At 42.4% G+C, this 14,662-nt stretch overlaps 1 protein-coding gene across 2 annotated transcripts in view; it reads left to right on the top strand.

Annotated features, from left to right (window-relative positions):
* The first annotated feature begins 396 nt into the window (after positions 1-396).
* The window catches only part of YBX1 (Y-box binding protein 1), a 19,009-nt gene continuing 4,743 nt past the window's right edge, over positions 397-14,662 (top strand). Inside the window, exons 1-6 of one of the 2 annotated variants that reach the window (XM_082466487.1) lie at positions 397-713; positions 1,412-1,475; positions 10,886-10,919; positions 13,454-13,543; positions 13,843-14,145; positions 14,248-14,330. In XM_082466487.1, coding sequence (XP_082322613.1) covers positions 548-713; positions 1,412-1,475; positions 10,886-10,919; positions 13,454-13,543; positions 13,843-14,145; positions 14,248-14,330 — 740 coding nt within the window. In that variant the 5' untranslated portion in view covers positions 397-547. The remainder of the gene's footprint in view (positions 714-1,411; positions 1,476-10,885; positions 10,920-13,453; positions 13,544-13,842; positions 14,146-14,247; positions 14,331-14,662) is intronic. The other variant, XM_082466488.1, reaches the window with a different exon arrangement.

The raw sequence follows: 14,662 nt of genomic DNA, 5'->3' as shown, positions 1-14,662 counted from the left end.
ATGGAACTAAGGTGTAATTGGGCCCCGGGTCACGTCGGGTAATCCCGGCTCAGGCGTCTGGCCGTGCCTTTCCTTCGGCCAGGACACAGCCCCGGACTTCGGGCCCGCCCAGGTTGCCGCCTCGTGAAAGTCACGTTCCCTCTGCCCGTCCTCTCAGGTACTCTATGGTTCTCGTGCTGACTCTAATTCTAGTTCCGGTCTCTATGGCGGCGGCGGAGGCAGGAACGGTTGCAGGTCGGCCGAATTAGCTGCCTAAGGGCCAATGACAGTGGAGGAGTGATAGAGTATTAGCCAATAGAAGCCAAGAGTTGAGGTCAGGTGGTGAGATTGACAGCATTGCTGGCCAGTGAACGATCCTTGGGGCGGGTCGATCGCCGGGCTTATCCCGCCCGTCCCGCCATTCTCGCTAGTTCGATCGGTAGCGGGAGCGGAGAGCGGACCCCAGAGAGCCCTGAGCAGCCCCACCGCCGCCGCCGGCCTAGTTACCATCACATCCCGGGAGGAGCCGCAGCTGCCGCAGCCGGCCCCAGTCACCATCACCGCAACCATGAGCAGCGAGGCCGAGACCCAGCAGCCGCCCGCCGCCCCCCCCGCCGCCCCCGCCCTCAGCGCTGCCGACACCAAGCCCGGCACGACGGGCAGCGGCGCAGGGAGCGGCGGCCCGGGTGGCCTCACATCGGCGGCGCCTGCCGGCGGGGACAAGAAGGTCATCGGTGAGGACCGGACGGGGACGGGGGTGGGGCGGGAGGGAAGCTTGGCGGCGGAACCGTTACCCGAAGCGGGACGAGCCGGCGGGCGCGCGGCCGGCGGGGACCGACTCGGCGGCGCGCGGCCACCCCTCCCCCAAGCCCCCCCCCACTCGCGGACGCCGGCCCGCCCGGTCCGCGTGCCCGAGGCGCGCCTGCGCCGCCTCCCGCGCCCCCTGCAGACCCCGCGCGGCCGCGCGCCCCTCCCCCTGGGCGGCCGCGCGCCGCCGACCGCGTGTGCGGCGGGGTCCCTCCCCTCGGCGCCTGCCCGCCCGCCGGCCGCGTGCGCTCGGGCCCGCACGCCGTTGTTCCGTCCCCCACCCGCTCCCTTCCGCGTGTACTCGGAGGGCGCGGCGCGCCGCCTACGCAGGCCGGAGTGGGCTGGGCGGCTTCCCTTTTCTCACGTGCTCGCCGCAGCGCCCGCACCCCGCGGTCCCCGCGCACACCCAGCTCGGGCCCGCGCCCCGGGCTTCTGCAGCGGTGGGCTCACCCACGTGGACCGCGCGGCTGGCCGGCGGGCCCTGGAGAGAAAGGCTGTCAGGTGGCCGCGGGCCGCCGCCGGGGAACGCGGGAGCCACCGGATGCTGATGCGTGGCGGTTTTAAAAAAAAAAAAAAAGGATGTGTGGTAATTGTGGGGGTTTTTTTGTTTTTTGTTTTTCTCCAGCAACGAAGGTTTTGGGAACAGTAAAATGGTTCAATGTAAGAAACGGATATGGTTTCATCAACAGGTGAGATGACCGCCGCTGAAGCCTCGTCCTGTCTCTTGCATGCTCTGCCCCATCTGTAGGCTTTGCGGACTTGGGATTGTTGGAGCTTCTGTAGGTTGCCACCTCTGGTGTATTGTTAGTGGGATTTTGTTTTCCTTGGTGACTTGAAAGGATTAATGGATCTAGAGATTGTCTTTGTTTTGCAGCTAAATGTTAATCTAAAGCTAACTTGAAAGGTACAAAGCGATTTAAAAGGCAAGCGGAGTGAGCCATCTCTTACCAGTTACGGCAAACTGAGAAAGCTGAGATCTGGTATAATTCCGTTAGGCTCAGGCCCACTACATTTTTATCCTTGTCAAGCTTTTATACGTTACTGAAACTGGTATTTGAAAATGTGAGCCACTAATTATGTAGGTTATTTACAACTTGTTACCCTTTAGAGACAATATGATTTGATAATGCAAGTATGTCGTTTTGACTAAGGATATAATTCCTTTGTTTGGTGTTCCACTGTATGCTGTTTTACAATGCCTCTGATAAATTTCACATTAGGGCTGTTTTGACAACAGTTGTTTTTATTTGCTCATACTGTAACATCTGGAAGAAAATGAATGGCCCGTTTCCTTTCCTCAATTTTTATTTCTCCTACTTCCATGCCCCCAAATCGTACTTACTAAAGGTTTGGTTGTAGCTTATTAGAGCGGTCTTAGTCCACGGTAACATTATTCTTCGTATTTGAAGGCAGAGCTACAAACTGCATCTTTAGGATTAATCCTTAGAGTTGTTTGTAGCTATAGTGATGGTAACAACGGCAGTTTACTCACAGTGCTCTTCATGGTCTCCTTGTCAGCCAGGCATCATATCCAAGATGGCTGCCAAGGCTAGTAGTGCAGTTACCAGGGTGCAGAGCACTGTGCACGCTAACAGCAGTATTGGCCTTACACGTGTGATACAGTCATCTCAGCATTTTCTGTCTTCCATCCTTACTTACACTAGACGTTTGAAAGAACTTAAGAATAAGAAGTAACACCAAATGTTTCTGAAATGGGCAGTATTGAAGGAAGCCAAATGGTCAAGATTAAGCTTAGACACGCAACTGGCTGATGAAAAACCGTTAGTTACTCAACCATAAGGTATTGTGGAAGCATTCAGAGCAAAAGAGATTGTAAGCGTTTGATGGTTTGTTTTCCACGTTTGCAGTTGTGGGGAAACATTTTGTCTCTTCCAAAATCTTTAGGAATTTTCCAGACTGCCTTTGGGACAGGCCAAGGCCACATTGTTTTCATCAGTTTTTTGATAATGGGTTACTAGTGAGGAAGAAAGGAAGGGAATGCTTTGATGCCAGTATTCGATCACTTTTTAGGTGATCTCTGAATTTGTTAGCATTTCCATTAGTATTTCAGTCTTAACTCTGATTCTCCTTATTGGCCTCACCTTTAAACCAGTGGTTTTCAAATTTAAGTGTGCTTACCTTGGAAGGGTAAAAATGCACATTCCTGAATTCTTCCTTCCCAGCTTGGATTCATTGGGTCTGGGGTACATTTTTAAGGAGAATTCCAGGTGATTATGGCTTGTGGGCCTTACCTTGAGGAACACTGCTTTTGACCTTTGACCCAATGTGATAGGATATCACTGGTGTGCACATTAAGAGGGACTGTAATTTGCAGGCTTTTAAGTAGTTTGTGCTTTAGAAATTGTAGCATATGTTTTTTGTTTTGCTGCATTTGTTAAGTGGACTTAGGTTATGATATTTTTCAAGTGAACAGTTGATAATCCAAGGTAAAAGTAGTTCTTCATATACTCCAAATTTTTATTCTGTGAGATGCCATTCCTTGAATCTCTCTGTTCTGACTTGCGATCAACTCATTTGGCCATCATACAGGGCAAGTTAAATGTAAGTTGGCTTTTGATGATCCTTTGTTTGGACTGTCTTAACCTCAAGTATTTTGTCACACTAACTGGTTCAGATGTGCTTTACATTTCTAAAACTTGTCGTTTCAATGATTCAGAGACTTGAACAAGACACTGTAAAACCTAACAGCAGGTAAGTTCAGGAGAGGTTTACCTTAATGGAAAATGTATGTCTTAAAGAACTATAGTTCTGGAAGCTAGCAGGTGGTTCGGGGCTGGAGGCACCTGGCTCTCCTGAGAGAGAAAGTGTGTGTGTCACACACGTGTACTGTTTCTGTATAAAGGAGAGGATGCAGTGTTTGGGATGATTGGTGTAGCTCTAATTTTAACCTTGGAATTCTATGAATTATATATTCTAGGTTCTTCAAGTATTTATAATTGAAATACATTTTTAATGTAAAATTTTCCTTTAAAGAAATGTATTTTTATTGTAAACATGTATTTCAGTCTATGTTATTGCCTGCGATAATTGTTATAGCCTTGTTAGAATTATTTTTTAAAGGGTTTCATTGTATGAAAGGTGCTAAATAAGAGTAGAAAGATTTTTAACACAGCAAAATTTTTGGTTTTATTTTGTTAGGCTATGTAGTCTAGGAATTCATTGTTATTCCTTTGTGTGCTGTGTCTGCAAAAGATAATTGGATTATGTGACTGGAGGCGTTTATTAACCCCCCAAAATTACTTTTCATTTTATAATGAGAAACTTCACTCAAGACTATTGAAGATGGCGTTAGAAGGATGCCACGGGGTCAGTGGTTTCAGGGTTTGATTCTCTGCTTTTAAATCTAGAAACTTGATTTTCTCTTTTGCTTCCAGGTGTTGAGGATTAATCCATGCTCACCAAACTTATGAAAGATTGGCATGAATCAGTAACAATTTATTTTACAATCGGACATGCATCTTTTTATAGTGACCAGAATAGGAATACTTTTCTGTTATCCAGAGTACTTAAAATGCTGAATTGTAAGGGTTGGACAAGGTATATGGAGCAAAAAGAATCAAACAGAGAAGAGATCACAAACTGGTGGCCTACCTGATCCAGAGTATCTTCTTTTTTTTAAGAGCTGTATTTTAGCTTTGGGGTCTTTAGTTCCATGTAAATGAAAATCAGCTGCTCATGAGTATTACCACCTGTAAATGGGGCATACATTCTCTTTTTACCACAGTCTGTCGGGCTTAGTTCTCTCCTGTTGTTGACTTTCCTTCCTATATGCATTTATGTGTATTTTTTTTTACCCATGGTCTAGGATGATGTTTAATAAACCAAGCCAGGGAAAGGTTTAGCTGTCCCTCCTTAGAAAAAATACTTAGTCATGGCTGTCAGGTTTAGTCTCCCTTTGCGGGGGGCTTACCTGTTGGGGATTCCATGTGTATATAACTGATCCTTCATTATGGTGGTGATAAGAGTAGCTAATGTTTATCAAGTATTTATGCTAGGAACTGTAGTAAATGGTTAAAATCAGCTAATGGATTTAATCCAACCTTTCAGGTAATAGGTACTATCCTGAAACACAGAGAGGTTGAGTAAACTTGCCCCGGAAGTGTAGCTGCTAAGTGGCAGAGCTAGGATTTGAACTCTGTTTTCTGACACTGGAGTTTGTGTGTGCTAACTGCTGTTATTGCTGTCTATGAAAATAGACCCTAGTTGTCTTCAGTTTGGTTGTTTCTACATGGTTACAGATAATGGGGGCAGGGGTTATTCTTGGCCATTGAAAGGTTCTTCTTAAATGATCTCTAGCTTGTCACTAGAGCTGTATGCTACTAGTTCCCCAGATTTGAAAAGCTTTCTGCTTTTCACTGCCTATTTTCGTATAGTTAGGGATTGCTGTAATATAGTTCTAGTCCAGCGTGCAGATTGTCTTTACGAAGTAAAGGACTTGCTTAATACCTAATATTGGGAGGCAATTAAGGAATTAAAAGAGAGTATTAGATCTTTATCTTTTTTTTTAAGTTTCATTTTTTTTAAAATTTTATTTATTTTTGGCTGTGTTGGGTCTTCGTTTATGTGCAAGGGCTTTCTCTAGTTGTGGCAAGCGGGGGCCACTCTTCATCGCGGTGCGCGGGCCTCTCACGATCGCGGCCTCTCTTGTTGCGGAGCACAGCCTCCAGTCGCGCAGGCTCAGTAGTTATGGCTCACGGGCCCAGCCGCTCCGCGGCATGTGGGATCTTCCCAGACCAGGGCTCGAACCCGTGTTCCCTGCATTGGCAGATTCTCAACCACCACGCCACCAGGGAAGCCCTAGATCTTTATCTTTAAACCCATTCTGTTTTTATATGGTCTGTGAACCAAGAACAGGTTTTGCCTTTTTAAGTGTTGTTAAAAAAGAGAAAAATATACAACAGTTTGTGACCCTACAAACCCTGTTAATTTTAACTTTATAGACCTGTGGAAAGATGATTGCCAAGTCTCTTGGGCTGTTAAAGTCAAACTGATAATAACTTGATTGCACAGTAAGAACCAAGAAATCATAGGTAGTCTGTAACCTAAATGAGTAAATGTTGTGGCACTAGGGAAGGCTTGAAGATTTGGTGGTGTGCTAAGGGAGGGATGGGGTGGGGTGGAAGGGGGTGGAGGCATAAAAAGACATACCTTCATTGTGCTATATTAGGAACTTTGAAGAGAGTTCCATTTTCTTTAGATCCCTGCAGGATTTCTTTTTCTTTGGCATTCTCTTAACTTAAAATGGTCTCCCCTTTTTTTCTTCAGTGTCTTGCTATCTGTGTGATTTCTTTTTCCTTGAAGTCACTACTGTGTTATTTGCTGAATGAGAACAATATTATATTTCTAGATAGGTGAGAAAAGTATGTTTTCATTAAAAAATTTTCAGTTGTAAATAATGATCTATTAATACCAAGGGGTGGAGTAGAAGAATACAGCAAAAAGAGTACACTTGACTGCAGGAGAATGGGAGGGCTGGTGTGTGATACATGGAATGACACTGTTGGAACACTTTGTCTATGCTGTCCAATACAGTAGTAGGTACATGTGGCTATTAAGCATCTGAGAAACTGAATGTAAGATACTTCAATATTTTATGTTGACCATGTATGTTGAAATGATCAAATTAGTTTTACTTGTCTTTACTTTTTATTATGGCTACTAGAAAACAAACTTAGATATTTGGCTTTACAAATAAGGCACTTTGCCCAAGATTATGTAGTTAGTAATGGGGATAGCCAGGATTCCAACCTTGGCTCCAGTGGTTCTGGTAAGGAGCTCTTAACCATTGTGTTCTATATCCCACCTTGCCCCTCTCTCCTCCTTCCTCTCTGATTAGTATGACTTAACATACTATAATATGTAGAAAACCATATTTGGTAATTCAGCTGCTGCCTTAGATTGAATAGTGGTGGCCTTCTAGATAGAAATCCTTGAGGATAGGCCACATCTTATTTTTATTTCTTGTGCTTAGCACAATGCCCAGATAGCTAACTAGCACAAGTAAATACCCAACAGTATTAAAGAATTGAATGAGGCCTTTGGGCTTGCTATCCTTTCATCATCAGCCCAGTGGCTTGTGGTAGATTAGATCTGGCTAATGTTAATGAATAGTAGACACTCAATAGATACTTTAAAATTGAGCACCTACCATGTTCCTGCAGTATGCTAAGTGCTAGACAGAAGAATGGCAGCTTTTGTTTTCAGTGACTTGGCTCCATGGGGTTGGAGCTCATACTTTTGCTTGTGTCTAACCTTCCACCCTCAGTAAAGTATGGTAAAGGCAGAAGTATGCCTCTTGGTTCTCAGGAGGTAAGAGGCAGTGCAGGTGATGCCTCCATTCTCTCCTCATTGCATTAATAAATAGTTAAAGGTTAAAACATGCTTCTTGATGAGCAATTTTGGTCATCTTCAATTGCTGCTTTTCCCTCTTCAGTAAGATCTCTAGTAGCCATGACATGCCTTTTTTCCAGTATTACTATAGATCAGGAGTCAAGAAACTCTCTCAGAACTGGTTTTATCTGGCTGGTGAGCAAAGAATGGTTTTTACATTTTTTAAGTGTTGAGGGAAGTGAGGGGGCAACGTGCAGCAGAACCTTGGTCTAATTATACGAATAACTTTGTGTACTACAGGTGAGGATGTAGGGATGCTTGTTATTCATTGTTGTCCTCTCCCAAAATTGGAGAAACCATATGCTGTTACCTGCTTCTACAGCTGAAATATGTAAAGATTTCCAAACTGGTCCTTTTTGAGTTCTCAACATGATAAAGCGCAGGGCCTGTGGAATCAAATTCTACCAGTCTAAGCAGATGACCGCATACTTCATTTTCCTAATTTGTAGAACGGGGGGTTAATATAAAAGCACCTACCTTGGGATTGGTATGATCTAAAGAGTTAAAGCGCTTGGCACAGTATCTGGAACGTAAACCCTCTGCAGTATAAGCTGTTAGGTGTCTAAGCTTTTCCCCTTTTGTGGGTGAAGAAAAAGATCCAGTTAGGAGGGGACAGCTTTCCAAGGTTACACAGCTGTTAATAGTAGAATGAAGAGTAAAAATCAGGTTTCCTATTGGTTGTGCCCTGAACTTCTTGGTAGTCCTTTAACAAGTTGCAACTAGATTGATTTATTGCATCCATACTGTAGTATTATGGCTTGGCTAAAACTACATTTTTTGATCTCTCAAGTTTTTCCCTAAAATCTACATACTTTTTTTTTTGGCTGCATTGGGTCTTCATTGCTGCGCACAGGCTTTCTCTAGTTGTGGCACACGGGGGCTACTTTTTGTTGCGGTGCATGGGCTTCTCATTGCAGTGGCTTCTCTTGTTGCGGAGCATGGGCTCTAGGCTTGCGGGCTTCAGTAGTTGTGGCTCGCAGGGTCTAGAGCTCAGGCCCAGTAGTTGTGGCGCACGGGCTTAGTTACTCTGCAGCATGTGGGATCTTCCCGGACCAGGGCTCGAACCCGTGTCCCCTGCATTGGCAGGCGGATTCTTAACCACTGCACCATCAGGGAAGTCCCCTAAGATCTATATATCTTTTGACCATGATATATTCTCTTATAGACTGGTTTAGTGACAACAAAATAAATGAGTATCACCTTGTCTGGCAAGACATCATTAGTGAACATATATTGGTTTCCACATAGCTCTGTACCCAGAAAACCTCTCCCTAAGCTGTTTTCCAAGAGATGATTTATCTTGTATGTACTACCTGTCTTGTACTATCTTTAAGATTGTCCTGACTGGAGAAGTAGTTTTGGTGAATTTTTTTAATACTCCTTTTACAGCCCTGAAGTAAAATTCGTAGATAACTGCTTTTACTTCTTTTTGTTGGGGTGTATAATGTTTTCCATCTGTAAATGTCTATTTGCAACTATATTAGAAAAAAATGTTGTATTGGCTACCCAGATACATGGGTGACATTGTCAGTAATGAAAAATCCCTCTCTTGAAAGCTGCATTTTTTAGGAAATTTTAATGCATATTAAAACTGTAAAATACTATATTCAGAACTCAATTAATTTACTTACATGGAAGTCCAATACCAGATATCCTTTACCTAGTCATCTGACAAGTCTTATACCCTTCACTCCCTTTAATGGAAGTAGTGCCCCCTGTCTTTGGAACAACCTTAGAGCTTGAAATTCAATCGTGTTGGAGATGAAAGCTAATTAGTGGTGGCTATGGAACTGTTTATGTGATGTATGTGGACCTATTTGACAGGTGGACATTATGAGCAACCATTAATACCTAGGTGTTCCTAATACTCAACTAGCTTATAAGGTCAGTTTTCACTCGCCTTCTTTGGGTACTTCTTTGGGTAGCTTAGTGTGTGTGTGTGTGTGTGTGTGTGCGCGTGTGCGCGCGCGCGCGCGTGCGCGCGTGCGTAAGTAATCCTGTTTCCATAAATTAAATGTCCTCGTGTTATGATAATCCGAGCTATATGGATTCTTTGGTGCACACATTGCTCCATGGATCAGCAAGGAGCCAATAGTCAGTAAACCAGTCAGGCTAGTTCATTGTAACCTTTGTTCCTTTTGTCATTAAACACTAGAACTATTATTGAGTCCTCTCTCAACTCTGACCTAAAGACAATAGGGTAGGGTAAATCAATAAAGGTCTAGAAATGTTGTTGCTCCTCCAGTGCTTCTTTTTGTTCATAGTATCATCACCGTGACCTGCAATCTCTAAGCTAAAAATTCAGATCATTCACCAGTGCCCCCTGACTTCTAGCCTCCATTCATCCACAAAGTTTTTCCCATATTAATTCAAGAACAATATCTCAAGTCTACTCCCTCATACACAGCCCCTTAGTCCAGACCTCCATCAGTCCTAGTCTGGACTTCTGGTGTAGCTTTTATAACTAACAGGTCTCCTCTTGGCTTCAAACTTTTCGTAATAGCAACCACTTTTTAACACCGAATAATTTATCATGTTCTAATTTATCTAATAATTTATATGTCCACTACATAAAAGCATTTACTGGCTTCTCTACCTACATGATGATTTAGCCCATATTCACCCTTCCACACAGCCACAGCCCTAGCCATATTCTCCAGCTAGTTTGAACCCAACTTGCACTTAATTTGCTCATTGTTGGTTTTACCCATGTCCATGACTTCTCCACCTGGAACATCTTTCTCATTTTCCAGTAAACTCCTTTAAGACTTAGGGCAAATGTTGCCTACTTTAATAGCTACTTGTAAAGTCCTGAAGCAAATATTTCAACCATATTTCTTTAGGAACAGACTAAAGATTAGTGTTTCATTCATCTTCACCGCCTTAGTTCTCCAGCACAAACAATGCTTGCCGTGTGAATGATGTCAGTATTGGTGGTGTTCATATTTGTACTTCATTGTGATCTTGTCTCTCTATTTTAATCAGTACTTTATTTTTAAGAGCAGTTTAGGTTCATGGCGAAGTTGAGCAGAAAATACATAGTTCCCATATACCCCAGGCCTACACATTGCACCCATGACTTCCCCCACTATACTGTACCAAAGGGATACATTTGTTACAATTGATAAACCTACACAGACACATCATTATTATCCAAAGTCCATAGTTTACATTTAGGGCTCATTCCTGGTATTGTACATTCTGTGGTCATCTTTATGATCCTCAAGGAAAGTTGGGAATTGGAAATGGTAAAAAGGAAATGATTGAGGATGAAGTGAGAAGGAAGCTAGTAATTAATGGAAGAGAATATGTTCATGATCTCTCCTACTTAAGTTAGTAACCATGCTCTTAGAGGTAGGAGTGGGTTGTGCAGGAACACTGTTTAGTAGGATGAGGAGTGACAATATATGTTGCTAGTCACTTCTATCCTCTTAATGGCTTAGTAGGTCACACTTTATTAGTCTTTAATGCTTCTAAGGTAGATAGTGAGAGTTATTAGCAAAACCGTTGTGGCTTACTAGTTGTGTTTTTGTTCTGTTTCTTAATTTCCTAATGGCTGGTTGGCAACCGAGAAAGTCTCTAAAAAGGGGAGGGGAGTGCACAAAGGACCAAGTGTATTTTTAATCTTTGGCAACATGAAATGTAGTGTTCAATTTTATAACTTGTTCAACTTGGTTCTATCTTGTAGGAATGACACCAAGGAAGATGTATTTGTACACCAGGTGAGTGCTCCTGTGGATATTTACACTTCTGGCTCAAGGCTTGTGGGAAGAAAAGGGTGGATATCTTGTCAACTACTGTTCCTTGCAAAAAGGTTAAGTCCAGTCACCAAACAATTTAGTTCCCACAGGAAGAGGGGTAGTACAGCTTAAATGTATAGATTGAAACATTATGTTGGCAGTTCACTTAATTAAAATAGGTGTTTCACATTGGTATTTTGTTAATAGCTATAGCTTTTTTAAGTGTTGAATCTGCTCTACTCGTTACACTAAATTTTGAAGCCTAATTGCAGATGAACTGAAAACCTCCATTAATCTAAACTTGAACTAATACCGTTGCTATAGATACACAGAAACTCTGACAAGATGCTGTTAGAATTACCTCTGGTAAGGACAAATAACAGTAATCCTGGGAGAAATCGGCCAAAGCTGCAAAATACATTAATTTGAAATGAATGTTGAAAAACTGGCAAACGTAGCATAGGTCTTTCTGTTACAACAGGATAGGTGCTACATGCTGAACTTCCCCCACAAGTACCATTTAAGGAAATTATTTTGGAAAATGCTTAAACATTAAGGAGTTTATTGTTAAAGTAAGCCACTGCCAAATGAACACTAATATTTCAACCTTAAGTATATCATAGGCCCCACTGGACTTAATTATCCTCATAGGAATGCAGTGGGTAGGAAAAATGTTTATAAATGTGTACTTTTATGTACTCTGCAGTTTTGTTTTTTTTTTTTACTAAGACTGTTGAAATATTGTCAACTTGTATTGAAAATCACTCTAAGAACTTTTTAACCACTATACTGTAATGTAGACATCAAAAGACAAAGTCAGTCTACACTCACGCCTTTATTCAGGGAGGTATGAGTTTGGCTGGCAGCATACTTCATAGGAAGGGCTGTCTTAGGTTGGTGTTTTGTAGCTCTCTGAAGTGTCCTGTACAGCACTCAGTGGCAATCAAGGGGGAAGCCAGATCAATTTCTAGATACATCGAAAACCCTGTCCAGTAATCACAGGGTCAAACATAAGCATGGAAACTTTTAAATTCTAAACAAATACAGGACTTCTCAGGCAAAGTGTTATATTAAAACAAATGTTTATTTTATAAAATTGAATACAAACACTTAACCTGTTCCTTACTTCCCTTTTGCATGTTCAAAGGAATTTGCAGAATTAGGTGCACGAGACAGCAAGCTTGCCAGTCTTGCTACCTGTCAGCAACAGTAAAGGGTTTGGGAAGATTGGGGAGGGCATTGAAAATGCTGACCAAAATAAGAGTTTGGGATTTTAATTACCCATACTTCTGCTATCCCCTATGACTGCAGATAATTGAGTTATATGAAAGGTATGAAAACTTTGTGACAGTTTAGATGACAGATGAGATCAATTATTTGGCTGAATGCATATCACCCGCTTGTACCAACCCACAAGGTGTCACCAATATGCTTTCCTCTTTATTTTGGAGGTGGTTTCAACATTTAGTTGTTTCTTAGGACTTTGGCTGCTCAGGTCTTGGTGGTGTATCAAGGAGACTGCAGTTCTGGGCAACTTAGCTTAATTGGCTTCAGATTTGTTGGTTGTCCTGCCTCCTCTGGAATGGAAATGCATGAGTGATCCTGTAATGGATACCGCTGTGATGTAGTAGAATGAACATGAGATTTGGAGTCCCAAGAGACCTGGATTTAGGAAAGTCCATACTCTGCCACTTATTAACTGTGTGACCTTGGGCAAGTCACCTAACTTTAAATCCTGTTTATTACCTTAAAAGAGGAATAATAATGCCTCACATCATCTGTCATAATGAGATTGAGTGGGTAATGTGTGGAAGAACTTTATGGAAGTACTACAAACATGAGATATTATTCTTCCCCTTTAACTTTGTCGTAGAAGTCTGGAGAACAAGTAACAATGTGAGATTTAATGTATTCTGGGGAGGTAATAACAAACTGTCCCAGGCAGTCGGAATATTAAAAGTGGCATAGTTAATTCACGTGAATTGCATTTCCATCGAAGTATTACCACAGTCAGGTTGGAAGGGATTTTGGTTGACATTTGTAATTGAGTTTGATATGGTAACACAGGGACAAAGTTGGTTTGGTCAACTTTGAAGCATGCAAAACTAAACTCGCCTGTCATCTAAACTGGCCCTGTGTGGGGCTAGCTTCTACTATTAAGTGCAGTCTTTGGGGATAGATGGATATCCTCATTTTGTTCAAAGCTACATATAATGCTTTTTCAAAAAGCATTTTAAAATATATATCTATATAGTGTCTGTCTTGAGTGTTAAATTACTTGTTTTAGTTTGGAAAATAGTGGTAAAATGCTGGGGCCTTGTAAGATTGGAGTATTTTGGTTGAGGTTGGGGGTAGCATTGGTCCCTGTTTTCCTAAATTTATTGATGGTTTGGTCTTATTTAAAGCTAATTTTAAGTGTATATCCAAGCTAAAATATTGTTGACTCTGGTACATTTTAAATGAAAAAGCACATTATTCTCCCCTGTTAATCTATTTTTGGAATGTGATATTACTAGACTGCCATAAAGAAGAATAACCCCAGGAAGTACCTTCGCAGTGTAGGAGATGGAGAGACTGTGGAGTTTGATGTTGTTGAAGGAGAAAAGGTGAGGATGCTTTTTGTGTAAAGGTTTGACTTCAGTATGGAAATATTTTGGAGATCTCATCCATTAGGATGGTGGCTCTAATGTGGATGGATGGGTCAGGTGACCACTTGAACACAGGTGCATCAATCCTAATGTGCTGGCTGCAGTTAGAGGGCTATCTCTTCAGAACAGTGAGGAACTAATATTTAATCATTTCTATGCACCCCTGGCCACAGAGACCCTTTTTTATTTGCTTTGTGTAAGTTTTGTAAAGTGTACTTAATTCCATCGTCACTATCAATATATGATGGCTTTTGTAGGGTGCGGAGGCAGCAAATGTTACAGGCCCTGGTGGAGTTCCAGTACAAGGCAGTAAATACGCAGCAGACCGTAACCATTATAGACGCTATCCACGTCGCAGGGGTCCTCCACGCAATTACCAGCAGAATTACCAGAATAGTGAGAGTGGGGAAAAGAATGAGGGATCGGAGAGTGCTCCTGAAGGCCAGGCCCAACAGCGCCGGCCCTACCGCAGGCGAAGGTTCCCACCTTACTACATGCGGAGACCCTACGGGCGTCGACCACAGTATTCCAACCCTCCTGTGCAGGGAGAAGTGATGGAGGTAAATGTGATTTTATTTATTTTTAACTGCTGTGGTATTCAGACTTCTGTCTGGTTGGGTTTTTACTGGTCCACATTGGCTTGATTTCCATTGCCTTTTCAGGGTGCTGACAACCAGGGTGCAGGAGAACAAGGTAGACCAGTGAGACAGAATATGTATCGGGGTTATAGACCACGATTCCGCAGGTATGGTTTGTATTTTAAAATTTCTCAAGCATGTATTAGGACTCAGCAGTATCATGCTTCTTCTGCAGGCTTTTTCAGTCATTTATCTGTTAACACTTCACATTTTCTTTCATCAGATGCCTAAGAGGTGAACCTGAAGTCAGTTATCTTTGAGAATGTGTTCTTTGCATCTTTGCTGGCACTGGTTAAAAACACCTTTATAGATGTGGTCTACTTTATGCAGTTGGTTTTGTTGTTGTTTTTCTCTAATGAGGGTATGGAATTTCACATTTTCTGTCCTTTAACAGGTAAGAATAGTAGTTTAAACCGCATTGTATTATAACTGTAAGACC

This window comes from Balaenoptera physalus (genome assembly GCF_965194825.1).
Source record: "Balaenoptera physalus genome assembly, chromosome: 1".
In the NCBI taxonomy this organism is placed as follows: domain Eukaryota; kingdom Metazoa; phylum Chordata; class Mammalia; order Artiodactyla; family Balaenopteridae; genus Balaenoptera; species Balaenoptera physalus.
The sequence above is the reverse complement of the archived record's forward strand: the minus strand, read 5'-3'. Positions and strand labels throughout refer to the sequence as shown.